General features: G+C 37.7%; 1 protein-coding gene across 2 annotated transcripts in view; it reads left to right on the top strand.

Annotated features, from left to right (window-relative positions):
• The window catches only part of BNC2 (basonuclin zinc finger protein 2), a 328,552-nt gene that overhangs the window by 294,496 nt on the left and 18,434 nt on the right, over window positions 1–15,622 (top strand). For both annotated transcript variants that reach the window (XM_064736710.1, XM_064736709.1), the window contains exon 5: window positions 8,251–10,217. In XM_064736710.1, coding sequence (XP_064592780.1) covers window positions 8,251–10,217 — 1,967 coding nt within the window. The remainder of the gene's footprint in view (window positions 1–8,250; window positions 10,218–15,622) is intronic.

The following is a 15,622-nucleotide window of genomic DNA, read 5'->3' as shown; positions in this document are numbered from 1 at the left end:
TCTCTGTTTACATGGTATCTGAAAAGTGCCCGTGGCACCTCATGCACTCTAAATTTTACACACATACACCATGTGCTTGGTGATTTAATTACCTCTAGTAGCCATGTTGGCCTAAGGACAAACACGCTGTTACTTGCCACAAATTAGTGGCAAAGCTTCTTCAGATACTTCAATGAATTTTCCACTCTAGCAAGTTGTAGAGAAGCAAAGGCATCAAAATACTCTTTGTACTTTGGGTCCAAAGTTATGGACTCCAAAGCCATTTAAGAGATTTGAATAAACAACTCAATAATTCAAGAATGTTGAGAACAAATGCTTACCCTTAGTGTGCATTAAAAGTATTTTAATATTTTGAGCAGATTTCATAAAGTATCTATATTCACCTCACATTAGTTTCCCCTTTACAAAAGTCTTTTGGACATCGCAACCAGAACAGATGGTAAAGGAAATAAATGTTGGCATTTGAGAATTTGAGCAGTTCTTGGGGTTAGAAGGACAAAATACTTGGGAAATGTCCCTGGTTCTTCAAAATAAATGAGATTAGGAGAACTGCTAAAAAATTGCTTTGGATCTTCTTAAAGCTCAGAGTGTCAATTTATATCCACGCTAACAGGAGTTCTTTTATCATCACATAGTGGGATCTTCTGCCTTTTAACACTTGTCATCAACACAACATCTGTAAATCAAGGCAAATGTTGTTGACATCACAGTACCTTGTCCTGACTTTGGCTGGGATAGAGTTAACTGTCTTAGTACTGGTGCAGTGCTCTTTTTTGGATTTAGGAGGAGAATCTTTTGAACAACAGCAATTTCTATCTGTTGCTAAGTAGTGCTTACCCTAAACCAAAAGCTTTCTCAGTGCACTGCCAGCAACCAGGTGCCCAAGAAGCTGTGAGGGAGCATGGCCAGGACATGAACTTTGGCCAAAGTTACATTCCATACCCTTGAACATTATGCCCAATATATAAATTGGGGGACTAGGCTGGGAGGGGCCAGTCCCTGCCTGGGGACAGTCTGGGTATCAGGCAGCAGGCAGGGAGAAATTGTATTGTGGATCACTTCTTCCTCTTGGGTTTTATTCCTCTTTCCTTTTCATTTCCAGTAATGTTAGTATGTTTTATTTTATTCACTCACAGAGGGAATAGTGAGTGAGCAGCTGTGTGGTGCTGTGTGGGGCAGCTGGGGTTAAACCACAGCAGTTTTACCACTGTGAAAACTAGTAAATGCAAGAAGAGTATCAGACTCTGGTTGTGCTTAGATTTTTTTCCTCTAAGTATGGACAGACATCTGCTGTGAAAAAAAAGTTGTCTGGCACCCAAATATAAAGAGACTTGATGTATTTGCTATGATTAAATAAAGCTCAAGCTGTTGTGATTAAATACATTGTAGCCCCACAGTGATCTATTATATTTTAAAAATAAAAATACTGTGTGCAGTGTTACTCAGGAAAAAAAAATACTCCCTGTCTTGTGAATTATACATATATACATATTATCTGGTCCATAATCATCCATAACAAAGAGAATATTTTATCACAAGTCAAACAATATGTTTTGAAAATCAGAGAAAGCATTTAAAACTAGTGTCCTTGCATCCTAATAATTTCACTGGAGTTGCAGAGGTGAATGAAGAGGGGAAAGAGTTCAAATTACTGGGTTTTTCTGGAATCAGTAAGAGACATTACCCCAAATCCATGTGGCTAGTTTACAGCTGGCAAATGAGAGTCTCATCCTCTTTCAGGGCAATGATTTCAAGGGCATTTTAAGGTTGGTGAACCCAAAAAATGAAAGGGCATCCTGGGATTGGGGTACACTGTGAGTAAGCTCAGTCCCCAAATGAATCAGGTGTTCAGGATCTGGTGTTTTCATACCATTCCAGGCAGCTTAGTCCAGAACCAGCACCCCAGCAGGTTGCTTGTGCAGGGAGGGATCTGCACTCCTGGTATGCGTCTTTGGGATAAGATATGAAACAGAAGACCTGCATACTTTTGGTCAATAAGGACCCTGAAGGCCATTAAGTGAGAGTGTGGGTGGTTAACGGCAGTGTCCTGGCCAGGTTTCCGCTGCGGTTATTGCATTCCACTGCCTTATGTTTCATCTGCAGTTTCAGCAGGACATGGTGTTCCTCACTTTCACTCCAAAACCATTGAGCAGTGCTCCTGTGCGTTGTTACACAGCTGCTGTGCTCCACCATGGTGGTACGCCCCCGTTATGTATTCACACAGATTTGGCTCCACATACAGTTTCAGGGCTAAGTTAGGTCAAAATTACTTTCCAGCATGGTCCGTGGAATTACTCCAGGTTTATGGTGCAATTATTCTTGATCTAAAGTGCAGCCAGATTTGCCCCAGTGTCTACAATATCAGTTCATAAAGTTTGCAAAGGTCTTTGGGGGTTCTTTTGATGAAAACACAAAATGTTTTACTGCTGAATGCATAAATAGATGTGGCCAAGAAAGAGGAACCAGGGCAAGTACTGTTACAAACCTGGCACCAAAGTAAGCATATGTGGTGTGTATATTTATATGTGTGTGTATATGTATGTATATGTATGTGTGTATGTATGTAAGTAAATAAAAGTCTCCTTCATGCTACTCTTCATTTGAACACACACTGCCACTGTCATTCTCAGTGAAACTCTGGGGACACACAGACACCTTCTCTTCTCCTGTACATGCAGGAGATATCCTTATGCCTACCCTGTGTCTTTGTGTCAAGGCAAAAAAGTGGTAAGAGAAAGGGGGTGCCGGAAGGGAAGAATATCTATCAGTTCTAGCAAAATGGAGGCTGCAGTGAAGTCAAAAGATAAAGATTTCCATTATTGACTGAGAACTCAGTAGTGCTGCACTGTTTGTTCCTGCTGCAGCAGTATAACTCAAGGAAAGGACTGCTGACACTTAAACATTCATTTTTTCATACGGTTCCTGTTGGTGAAGGGAGGCTGGTGGGAGGTGGATGAAAAGTGACAGGGAAAAAATTTCAACCATACCTCTTTGCAGACTTAGTGTGTTAAATCTCGTATTAGTTGCACATGTGAAATCACAGTGAGCAAGTATGTACATCTTTTCTTCATGTTTACAGGAGCAAAGGTGAGGGAGATTCAGCATGGTAAAAAATCCTATCAAGAAAATGTGTATCTGATTGCCTGTGTGAGTGTATATTTCCATGGAAAACTAGATAGAGGGCTTACTTTGGTCCTACTGAGATCAGTGGGAGTTAGTCAAATGAGTTAGAAATGTTGTACACTGTCCCATCTGTGAGTTGGTGTGGTGCTGCACAGTTTTGGTAACTCTTACCCCAGGAGTAGTAGGACTACCCAGAGTGTAGCAGCTTGAAATTTAATTGTGAGGCAAAGAGATGCTTCTGGGAAATTCAGCCAAACAAAAAACAACAGACCCTAAATCATGGAAATTATGAAGGCTTTTCTTTATTAGAAACAAATGTGGATTTTTTTTTTGTCTACACACTAATTAAAACCATCCTGTGCAATTATAGTATGACCAAATTAATATATTTCAGTCTGCTTTTCAACTGTTACAGCTGCATTCAAAATGTTTCTTTGAGATCAGCTTGAAAATACACAGATCCTTAGAAGAAAAATTGAAAAATTCAGGCTATACCCTGAGCTAGCCTAATAATTTACTCAAACATGTATTTATGCAGTATTTTGTAACAAGGAAACTTCATTGTCATGCATCAAAATCCACTGTTCAGGTGCATATGCAAACTCACTAAAATATGAAGGCTAGCAATTATTTCTGTTTTCTGAACAACTTTGAGTGGTTCTCAGAAGTTATCACAGTAGTGCCTGAAAATAATCCTTGAGTGTCTCCCAGAACATAAAACTAGTTTTAGAAGCCATTTATTTTTTACCTTTGTATTAATCTCAGCCTTGTAAGGCGCATCTCTCACTGTGTATCCAGTCAGGTGTATATATCAGTTTTTTCCTATTCTAAGTGAATCAGTAAGATAGCATAGAATTGCAAAAAGTCAGTGCTGTATATGTGCACCAATGTGTTTCTCTATGTGTAAACATATAAAATTTCTGCCTGTAATGCAGTCATGGGAGCTTCTCACACAAAATTAAATTTAAAACAACTGATTTCATAATAGAAGTTCCAAGTTTACAGTGTATGTTTATGGTGTATGCTTGTGTAGACTGTTCTTATTTTCTAAATAGGCAGTTTTTAAACTGGGAAGTTTTAAAGTTCGGTTGAAAGATTTAAAGGCTGAAGGCCTTCAGGAAAAGAAGACTCACCTTGACAACCCTCCCCAGTTAAGCTCCTAAAAATTAGAATTATCTTTGTGTCCATCCTCTCTTGTAGTTTGTGTCATTCAAGATAATCATCTTGATCCCACCATGTGTTCTTCTAGACGCAGAAGTTTAAGACAAAATGGACCCTATCATATCCTGACACACACCTTTCTTCCTAACATATGGTCACCAAACTTGAGGAGGCAGGTTCAGGGTGATAAACCATGGCATTACTTTACAGATGTAATGTTGCATGTGTGTGTGTGGATCTGTTTATTCAAATAGACTTGGGTGTGTGGTTAGAGTTAGAAAAGGTTATGGGTTACGTCCTGGATCTTTGGAGGTCAGTTTAATATAGTTCAAAGATTAAAAGATTTTCTCCAACTGAAATTGTGAGAAAGAGATCTACACAGTAGCATAAAATTTAATAAATAAATAAATAAATAAATAAATAAATAAATAAAACAAAATCAAATGTATTAAATTAAAAATCAAAGCAAGGCTGTTTGGACAAGTAGGAAGAACATTAGTGTATGCTGTACAGATTTGGCTTACTTGTCTCCTGCCTGACTTAGAGCTGTATGCATGCAGTGATATCTCTGTACTCACTGAGTTCCTTGTACACATTGTCACTGGAGGCTTGGCTTAATCAGTTGTGAACTGAAAAAAGTAATATAAATTGGAACCTTTTGTCATGAAGTATTTAAATGTTGATATGCTTTAATGGCTTCGGGGAGAAAATTTAGCATGAGAGATTGTAAGAAACAAGAAATCGATTACATGTAAGAAAGGACTTGAACCTCTAATCAAGTATTACCATATACAGAAAGATCCCTAGCTAGTTATAGCTAAATTCAAATGGGATAATGGTTAGATTTTTTTTTTTTTTTGTTAATTTTAAGTTTTATCAAAAAATGACATTCCTATTCACTCTTTATCTAGTTTTGCATAATGCATGCTTACAATGATTTATGGAAAGTTTTCACTGTGTAAATATTGAAGCATATGCTAGACAGTATCCATAAGCAGTGAGGTTTTTATGAAATACAGGCATCTGCATATTTCTCTCTGTTTTTGTTGGGTAAAGAAGGCCAGAAAACTTCTTGCTGAAAATTAAAAAGATAAAGCTTGATATAGCTAGTAGGAGTAGACAAGGAGTATTTAAGAGCAACTTGCTTATTCCCTGCTTTTTCTGTGACAGCAAGGGTACCCCATGACTGTCACACCCTGAACTGCCAGTTTCTCTGGTCAGTGGGACTGAGCAGCTGCTGAAGGTCTGGTGCTCCTCCTTGTAAATTCTTAAACAAAGTGAAACAAAGGGTGATGGTGTCTCATCAAGAGGTAACTCGTCTAGCTAAGTGCCAGCTTTGGGCAGTGAGGATGTGGAGTAATTCCCTGAACGCACAAAGGGAACCCCTGCATTTGTAGGCTTGCCTGCCTGTTCTATGTATGCAGAGAGCTGGCAGAGAGCTGCCATCAGGGAGGGACTGTGTGACACCACCTTCCCCTTACATGTGGGAGTCTGTTACAGGATCTCTGCCAACTATTCTCATGAGTTATTGTTGTGCTAGCTGTGATTAACTTTTAATTACTTATATATTGGTTTTTGTAAAGCATCCATCTGTTATATAAGCTTGATTTACAAATGGAAACAAAACCAACATAAAATGTGGCGGTAGTACATTACAAAGCAGGCTGAAGCCGCTGGCAGACAGGAAGCCTAATTCAATGCAGGTAAGCACTGTAAATTAGACAATGTTATTTCCTTCTTTAAACTATGGGAGTTACAGTTAGAAGGAATTAATATTTGTCATTTGGGATGGGAAATGTGTGCAGATAGATGAGGTCAGATATGACAGCGAAGGCCTGGAGATCAAAATCTGATTCAAATCTGGTTTTGCAGCTCCTTGTAGGAATTACCCATATGTTGAACTGCCATGGTTGGTTGGAAATTGTTGAATTAGTTGTAAGAAACTTTAGATCTTACCCAAGGGGAAAGTAGCTAAAGTTATTTAGGTGGAAAAAAGCAAATATAATTTTGGAGCTTTAAAATATGAACCTGTCCTTTAATTTTTTTATGGCATTGATGGTTTTTTCCTCCCATCCCTCGCCTTATTTAGGTTTGGTTTTGTTTCACTTATTTTTCTTGTTGGGGGTGATATTTGATGTTCCAGATGATTTCTGTTAGATAGTACCAGCTGCCTGTAAAATACTGCTACATCAAGAACTGTAAGGACATAGAAATCAGACATGTCCACTGTGTTTAAGAGTGTTCAAAGGTGAACACATTTCCATACTAATGAGGCAAACCAAAACCAGCATCTGCATCATGATGTTTCGTTCATCACCATAAATACTGAATGAACATTTTCTACACATAGATGGGTTTTGGGGCTTTCCATATGGATTAACTGGATAAGATTTTCCAAGTTAATTGCTGTTGAGGGTTTTACTGTCTTTCAGGGTTTGACTGTAAAAGTTCATGTGTGAAGCATTTATAAAGATTTTGTAGTTATTTCTAAGGTACTGAAACATACATCAGCCAGAGAGGTGAACTGAACTGAACATTTTCAAACTGAAATAATAAAACCAACTCTAATCAATTAAATACATGCTTTATTATTTGACATTGCAAAATTATATTTTTGGTACTCTAGGAAATGTGAGGGAAGAGAAGTATCAATCATCTGAAGACTGAAAATAATTAATTAATTTAATAAATAAAAAAAATAAATCCAGGGGGTGAAGGGGCTGGAGGGGAAGAAAGGTATTTCAGACTTCATAATCAAACAAGAGTTAATGATTTTTGCAGCAGTGTGTAATCCAAAGTCTTCAGGTAAGGTTCTGAACCTGAGATTCAAGATGTAAAAATATCAGAGGCAGTATGGTGGTATGTCTTCTAAGGCTTTCAAACTGTCTAATGCATGAGGAAGCATTGGAATAATTCTGGTCTGATGGCCTTCCACATTTCTTGTTGGTTATAGTTACTGTGCTAATTTTATGTCCAGCATTTGCCCAAAAGGAAAGATGCCAATAAAATGATGTATTCATTATATAAGTATTTTAATATGTTTTTATCAATACTTGCTTGAATGGATTGCCTGACATTACATTGCAGAATTTTTAAGTCCTACCTTCAGGCAAATCTCATGCTTACTAGCAAAAATGAAAGTGTGAAATGCTTTTTAATGTATATTTAACAACAGATAGTCTTGTGATTACTGATGTGTATTCTCTCTGGATTTTTCCCTTGCTATCAGAAGGCAATGTTAAGAGACAACATTTTTACACATTTATGCTATTTACATCCATCAGATCCTTTCTTTTTTACGTATTTTTAACTGTCATTTATAAGAAGGTTACAAAAAAAGTAATCTTTCAAGTCTAAACCATACCAAGGTTGCAAGTTTGCAACCAATCAATTCACAGTAATAGTCCAGGAAAAAAGGCATTAAGGTGCAAGTGTTAAATGTTGTTTCCAAGACATTTTCACTTGCATCAAAGTTTCTTATGAAATGGTTCAGTCTTATATCTGCTCATATTTAAGGAGCAAATCTATCAATTGTATTCATCTAGCTCTTCCTAATAGTGTTACCATTTAATTATGATTAAGGTACAATTTTCTTTATTTTAGAGTGGTGTGCACAACAGTTCATGTTTTACTAATTTATTCTAACAGTAGCATTCTACAGAGATCACTGTTTTTAAAATAAAAGTACTGAAAGCATTTTAGATGACAGAGTCCCAGGGTCTACATTTTGTGTACTCTGACACTGTTAACCTCAATCTGGTGTTCTAACTGTGACTCTAATTACAGTATTTGCATGGATGGAAAGTTTGTGTTGTTTGGTCAAGTTCTATTAACACTGTTTGCATCTTGTTTTTTGAGCTTAGTGTTTCATGTTCAGGCTGCAGAGCACCTTCTTCAATAATTATGCAGAATCAATAAGCTTTTCTTTGTGTTTTGTCTTTGTTGTTTCTTTGATATGGCCTCTAGGATGCTGCAGGCAAGGTGCTGGACCGCTGGGCCATCATGTCCAGGGAAGAAGAGATCATTACCCTTCAGCAGTTCCTGAGATTTGGAGAAACGAAATCTATCGTGGAGCTGATGGCAATTCAAGAAAAAGAAGGGCAGGCTGTGGCTGTGCCATCTTCAAAGACAGATTCAGATATAAGGACTTTTATTGAAAGCAATAATCGCACCAGGAGCCCAAGTCTCCTTGCTCACCTGGAGAATAGCAACCCTTCCAGCATTCATCATTTTGAAAACATCCCGAACAGCCTTGCATTCCTGCTTCCATTCCAGTACATAAATCCAGTCTCTGCTCCACTTCTGGGGCTGCCTCCAAATGGCCTCCTGCTGGAACAGCCAGCAATGAGGCTCCGTGAACCAAGCCTTACAACCCAAAATGAATATAATGAGAGCAGTGAATCTGAAGTTTCTCCTACACCTTTCAAGAATGAGCAAGCATCCAGCAGGAATGCTTTGACCAGCATCACAAATGTGGAGCCCAAAACTGAGCCAGCCTGTGTCTCTCCTGTTCAAACACCTACACCAGTTAATGATTTATCGAAAACGGAGCACACAAAAAGCTCATTCCGAATTCACAGAATGAGGAGAATGGGGTCAGCCTCCAGGAAAGGAAGAGTGTTTTGCAATGCATGTGGCAAAACTTTCTACGACAAAGGTACTCTTAAAATCCACTACAACGCTGTGCACCTGAAAATCAAGCATCGATGCACTATTGAAGGCTGCAATATGGTCTTCAGCTCTCTCAGAAGCCGCAATCGCCACAGTGCTAACCCAAATCCCCGCCTCCACATGCCTATGCTAAGGAATAACCGTGACAAAGATCTAATTCGCGCTACATCAGGTGCCGCCACTCCTGTCATAGCAAGTACAAAGTCCAACCTAACTTTAACAAGCCCTGGGCGTCCACCGATGGGGTTTACCACTCCCCCTCTAGACCCAGTACTACAGAACCCTCTTCCCAGTCAGCTGGTCTTCCCGGCTTTAAAGACTGTCCAACCTGTTCCTCCGTTTTACAGAAATTTACTTACTCCTGGAGAGATGGTGAGTCCTCCAACCTCACTCCCAACCAGTCCCATAATACCAGCTGTGAGTGGCATGGAGCAGCATCCCCCTCCTCCTTCAGAGTCATCGGTACCTTCAGTGTTGATGCCCACCCCAGAGCCCAATGCAGATCTTGCCCCCAAGAAGAAGCCAAGGAAGTCAAGCATGCCAGTAAAAATTGAAAAGGAAGTTATTGACACTGCTGATGAGTTTGATGATGAAGACGAAGAGGTGAATGACAGGAGCGCAATGCTGAATGACATTGGTCATGACAATCACTGCCATTCTCAGGAGGAAATGAGCCCAGGCCTGTCTGTTAAAGACTTTTCCAAAAGTGATAGAGGCAGATGTATGTCCAGACCAGACATAAGAAGGGCAGACAGCATGACATCAGAAGACCAGGAGCACGAGAGAGACTATGAAAATGAGTCAGAGTCATCAGAGCCCAAATTGTGTGAAGAATCCCTGGAAAGCGATGATCGCCTCCACGAACCTGGTGAAAAATCTATGATGCACAGTGACCGACCTGATGAAAACCACAATGACTCTTCCAACCAGGATGTCATTAAGGTGAAGGAAGAGTATACAGACCCTACATATGATATGTTCTATATGAGCCAATATGGACTGTACAATGGAGGCAGTGCCAGTATGGCTGCTCTTCATGAAAGTTTTGCTTCTACATTCAACTACAGCAGCCCTCAAAAGTTCTCGCCAGAAGGTGAAATGTGCTCCAGTCCAGACCCCAAGATCTGCTATGTTTGCAAGAAAAGTTTCAAGAGTTCCTACAGTGTGAAGCTTCATTACCGAAATGTTCATTTAAAAGAGATGCATGTCTGCACAGTGGCTGGCTGTAACGCCGCGTTCCCATCACGGAGAAGCAGAGACAGGTCAGTAAATATTAATTGATTTTCTGCATTATTAAATGTGTTGAATTATGGAAGAATAGGCAGTTTAGGCTATATGAAGAAATAGAGAGATGCACAGTAATGACAAGTGACAATTGTGTTCCCATGACATTGAAAGAGATTTATCACTTTAAGATTTTCATTGTTCCTTGGCATTCAGAATGGTATATATTGGGCCATCGTCTTAAGTGACAGCCTAGATAATAAATGTCATTATACTTTCTATATTCCTGTGAACATGTGTATTGTACTTCTGTTTATAAGCTACAGCCCTCATTACATTTATTTTCCTTTCTGTAACATTTAAAACAAGAAAATCTTCTATTAGAAGTAAATATAGTAAATTATATACAATATAAATATCTCCATTGCATGCATATCAAACCATAGAACTGGGAAGGAGGGCGAAGGTGGATGGGTGGTTGAATGAAAAGATGGAGATAGGTAATAAAGGACCGGAATTATTTCCATCCTCATAGGATCATACAAAAGCAAACAAGAAGCATTAGAAGGTTGTTCTTTACTATTACTTTACTATTGTTCTTTACTAGGCACTATGTTGTAGTGAGAACAAGTAAATATTAAGAATTAAGAAAATCATTGTCTGTTTCTTTAGTAGAACCTACACACATCCACTATGGCAATTTAGGTTACATTACTATTTTCTGCCTGTGAGCAACTGCCTTCTCCACCAGTGGAACTTTTGCTCATTCAGAGAGAAAAGACTCCCCTACATATTTTTAAGATCAATTAGGGTATATTCTGCTGACCCTTCAGATGGCAGCATGCCTGAGCTATGCTGCATCATTACAAAAGCAGTTGGGCTTAAACAGAAGCAGCTGGTCCATAAACCCTTTGGTTTAGGGTTTGTTGTTTTGTTGTTTTGTTTTGAAGGTTTTTTGGTTGTTTTTTTTATAGACTGTTCTTTTTGATTCCTGAGGAGAATGTAATACAATTGGAATTTATCAAAGTGATAGGATAACACAGGTATTTCATGCTTGTGGATAACAACTCTCATTTGATAATCATACTGTCATATAACAAAATCTCTCTGGTTCATGGAGTAATGGCAAAATTGGGTCGCCTCTTTTCTTTTACTTACGTTTCATATTTTTTCATTAGGCTGTAAAAATTCAGCAGACACAGGAAGGAAATTAAAACTAGCTAAACATTTCATACACAGCTCCTGATTTGTTTTTGTTTTTTTTCATTGAAATTGATATGTTTGAAAGGGAATATTTCTCATCCTTTAAAATGAAAGCAAGTTAGTGTTAAGGATACTGAGGAGCCAAAATTCACTATTTTGATGAAGAATACCATCCCTAAATATCTCATGTCTTCTCTTATCGTTTATGAAATCCATTAAACAGAAAAATATGAACAAATATAAGAATACAAGTTCAAAACACCTAAGAGGCACAATCTAGGAAGCTTGCATTTCAGTAGGTTAAACTACTGGATACAAAGCAGGTAGATCTAAATTAAGACTCAATTTCTTGTTGTGTGCTGATAAGTTTTATGAGTCTTGAATTTGACAAGGGAAGTATTTGAATCAGTGGCAAAATCTATGCTAAGCTTAGATGTGTGAAACCCCTTTCAGTTCCTGAAATCATAATCAGGATTTGTTAGTCAAGAATTTGGTTTAGTCAGTCTGTTTCCTTAAATGAATTATGAAAAATCAGTCATGTACTCCACAAAACAGCTTCTAATTGAGCATGTGATACAAGAGTTGATTAGCTTTAGGATGTGGAACTTATGCAGTGTATTAAATTTCAACCGTAATACATTGAAAGATCAAGGTAGTAATAAAGTTAGCATAGTAAAATTTTAGATATTCTAAGAATGACTGTGATGACATGCATAAAATTTTTCCAAGACAGGAACCTGCATATAGGGCACATTTTGAATTTTTTGTGATATACATAGGATACTACTATTAAGCTTATTAAAAGAAACATGAAATAAAAAAAAAATGATTTAGTGTCTTAAATTGCAGGCTGCTAATTTAAAGATAAAATTATTATTTGCATATCATTTTCACTTGTGTAATGGACAAGGCCCTCTTCTTACATCATTCCATTAGTAACATTCAGAATATGATTCAGTTATGTGCTGTACCTGGGACAAAAGACTTTTTTTGCATATTATATTCTTTAATGATTCTGTAATTCAAAAAATTCAAAGGTAATGCAAAAATTCAAAGACAAAACTTATCATTTTGTCTGTCTGCTACTTAAGTAGGATTATTCATTACTCAGGTTTGTCTTTTAGGTTTAAGTTTCCTCAAAAACTGAGCATGCATGGTACAATTTGTGTACCCTACTAGTTTTTATTAGTTGTGTATCAGTTTTGATTCATAACAGTAGTCAGGAAATGCCATTAAAGGAAATTTTCTCATGGTTCATGATAATTCTTTTAGATACTTGAGCAAGAAACATATACAAAACTTCCCTGGGCTATCCATTTTTATCTAGAAGTGCAACATCTAGAAATGTGCCGAAATGAAAGCATATGTACAGTATGTCAAAGCAGGCAAGTGAAAGATTTAAGTAACATTTTCTAATACTTTGTCCAAAACCTGACAGTTTTGTTAAAAAAAAAACCTAGGAAGTAAAAATTAAATCAATGTATTGTCTCCCCCTGCCCCCTTTTTTAGGGGGTGTTTGGGTTGGGTATTTTTGTTTTTGTTGTGGGAGTGATTTTTTGTTTGTTTGCTTTTGTTTTGTTTTGTTTGTTTGTTTGTTTGTTTGGCGGTCTTTTGCAATCTGTTTAATTACCCCCAAAATTTTTCCATTAAATTTGTTTTAGATTTTTTTCTCATCATCCTTTTGAATATATATTTCTCTCTTTTTTTTTTTCTCAAGAGGGAGTATATGCAGTTGCCAGCTTTTCAGATTATGGAGACCACCACAAAGATAACTAGATAATTAGATTAATAGGATTGCAAAGTGAGAACTTCTTCTGGCCTCTTAAATCAATTTCACTTAAAAACTCAGGAATGTTTTGCTAACAGTTGCTGTATGAGAAATAAGGGTTAGCTACCTACAGCACACAATAATAACTCATGGATAATATTTGAAATGGATTTGTGTCCCATTTTGTACTCATTGCAAAAGTCTCTGTGATTTGCTTGTGCTATGAGTCACATAACCTTTGATTAGCTGGAGTGTCTTTGCTTTAAAAATTAAAATGAATTTTTTCTTCAGTACTTCCAGTACTATGTCTGTAATGAAATCAGCGTTCTAGCTATTCCATAGCTTACAGTCTTGTGAAGTTTTTATCCTTTTTTTTTTCATTTTATGAAGCCTATGACTAGCATTATATTAATTACATTGTTAATCCTAGTATAACTAGTTAGATATCTAAAACTCACAACTCCAGCTATGTTCTGTAATAAAATACAAGTTTAAGTGGAGATAGATAACTTTGGCTCATTATTTTTGTTTCCTTTAGAGGCACCTGATTTGGCTGAAGTCCTTTCCAATGCAACTCTAGTTAATCAAAGGTTAATCAAATATTCCCCCTTGTACATACACAAACCCCCAAATTGTTTACAGCGGGTGGAGCTGCTGTAAAAGGGGCTTTGGAAAGCAGGAATTGTGATACAGACTGCTTGTTACCAGACGTAGCATATCGCATCAGGAGAAAAAGCAGTGCTGCTTGAACAACGGAGGGGTTTTATTTGTGTCAGGGCTGCAAACCCTGCCTTTGCAGAAAGCCTCATGTACCAATTTGTGCTAAGGTTGACCAAATCTATCTTTATCATTCCTGCATCATTCCTGCCAAGGTCAACACCTGCAAAAATATCCTTCTGCCTGCAGTGTTGGAATATCCACTTTTTTTTAACCAGTGCTAATCTTTGCAAATTATGGTCAAGATCACCAGAAGATTTTAGTGTCCCACTTTGCATGTGTTTTTTTTTTTTTCAATTCAGGAGGAAGGGAAGCAAAGTAAGACTTCTTTTCCTTACTATCAAAGACCCAGAAGTTCTGTTATGCCTTCTAAAAATTAAACAGTATTGTTTTCCAATAGTCAAGCTCTGTTTAGCCTAGATATTTTTAAAAGCACCTATTTTCATCATTCTTCTGAGTTACAAGTAGCATCACTCATTAAATCACCCCTAATGCCTAGTTTTTTTTGGTCTTTTCCTCAGACTAGTCTTTCATTCTTCTTTACCTGGAAGCACTAGACTTGAGTAAACCACTTTTTCTTACATACTTCAGCAACCACTTCCTGAATAGCTGTTCATCCATTTCTGTTCCTGTATTTACTTCAGATGTCCTTTCTTCTGAAGACATGATGTTCAGGCTAAGCCTTGTTGCAAAAAGACAAGGGAGAATAAATAGGAAAAGGGACAATATTAAAAATTTTGTTAGAAACAATGTCATAAGCCTCCTTTTGAGTGGAAAGACATCTTTTCAAGCAACTTTTTAAATGGAAAAGAGATGGGAAGAAGATACAGTCCCTTGAGGACTGACCATTTGAATGGAATGATTTGCCGTTGTGGATTGAATTCTCTCTGGAGTCAGAGAAGATCTTGCCTGCAAGTGGGAAGAAGGGGCCAGTGGCCACAGTCAAATTCCCCTGGGATCTCTTTCCCAGCCTCATCTATGAGTTTTATCCCAGCACACACTGAGTTTTCCTTACAAAGAGATGGGTGTAGATAATCCTTGAAGTCAGCACAGGGTACAGCTGCTCAGAGAATGATCCTGAACAGGGGATGAGACATGTGGATGGGAGGAGGGAAGAATTATTTCCTGACCAAAGGGGGCAGCAATGCCAGAGTTTCATCTAAGTCTGAAGTAAAGGTCTGAAAGGTGCAACTTAGAGTGGTTGGCTTCATTTTGGTCTCTCACCTATGAGAGCCAAGAATTTTATGGTCAAAACCAGTGATGAAACAGGTGGTAGGTGGACCTTTTGCCTTCATTAGGTCTTGCTGAGAAACTTTTTTTTTGGAGGAGGAGAAATAGAGCCATCTTCTCAGTTGGACTTAGTGCATGCTAAATCCCCATTGCACATCAATATTGACACTATTAAAATCAGTTTAAATAAGGGGTTTAAGCTAGGATACAACATTAATAACAATAGGTGACTATGTTTTCCTTTCTCTCAAAGTATGGAAAATAAATTAATTCTCAATGTACCTGTTCAGAAGAACAAACCAAAACTTTTTATTTTGTCTGTCTGCTACTTAAGTAGGACTATTCATTACTCAGGTTTGTCATTTAGGTTTAAGTTTTCTCAAAAACTGAGCATGCATGCATATGCACGTGCATGTGTGTGTGCGTGCATGTGTGTGTGTGTTCCACAAGATGGGAAAGGTAATTGAGCCCCATGAATAAATTTTAAAACAAAATAATATCTGCTCAGGGTGACTTATAAATAAA

The sequence above is a fragment of the Zonotrichia leucophrys genome, chromosome Z (assembly GCF_028769735.1).
Source record: "Zonotrichia leucophrys gambelii isolate GWCS_2022_RI chromosome Z, RI_Zleu_2.0, whole genome shotgun sequence".
NCBI lineage: Eukaryota > Metazoa > Chordata > Aves > Passeriformes > Passerellidae > Zonotrichia > Zonotrichia leucophrys.
Note: the sequence above shows the minus strand (reverse complement) of the source record. Positions and strands in the feature narration are given on the sequence as shown.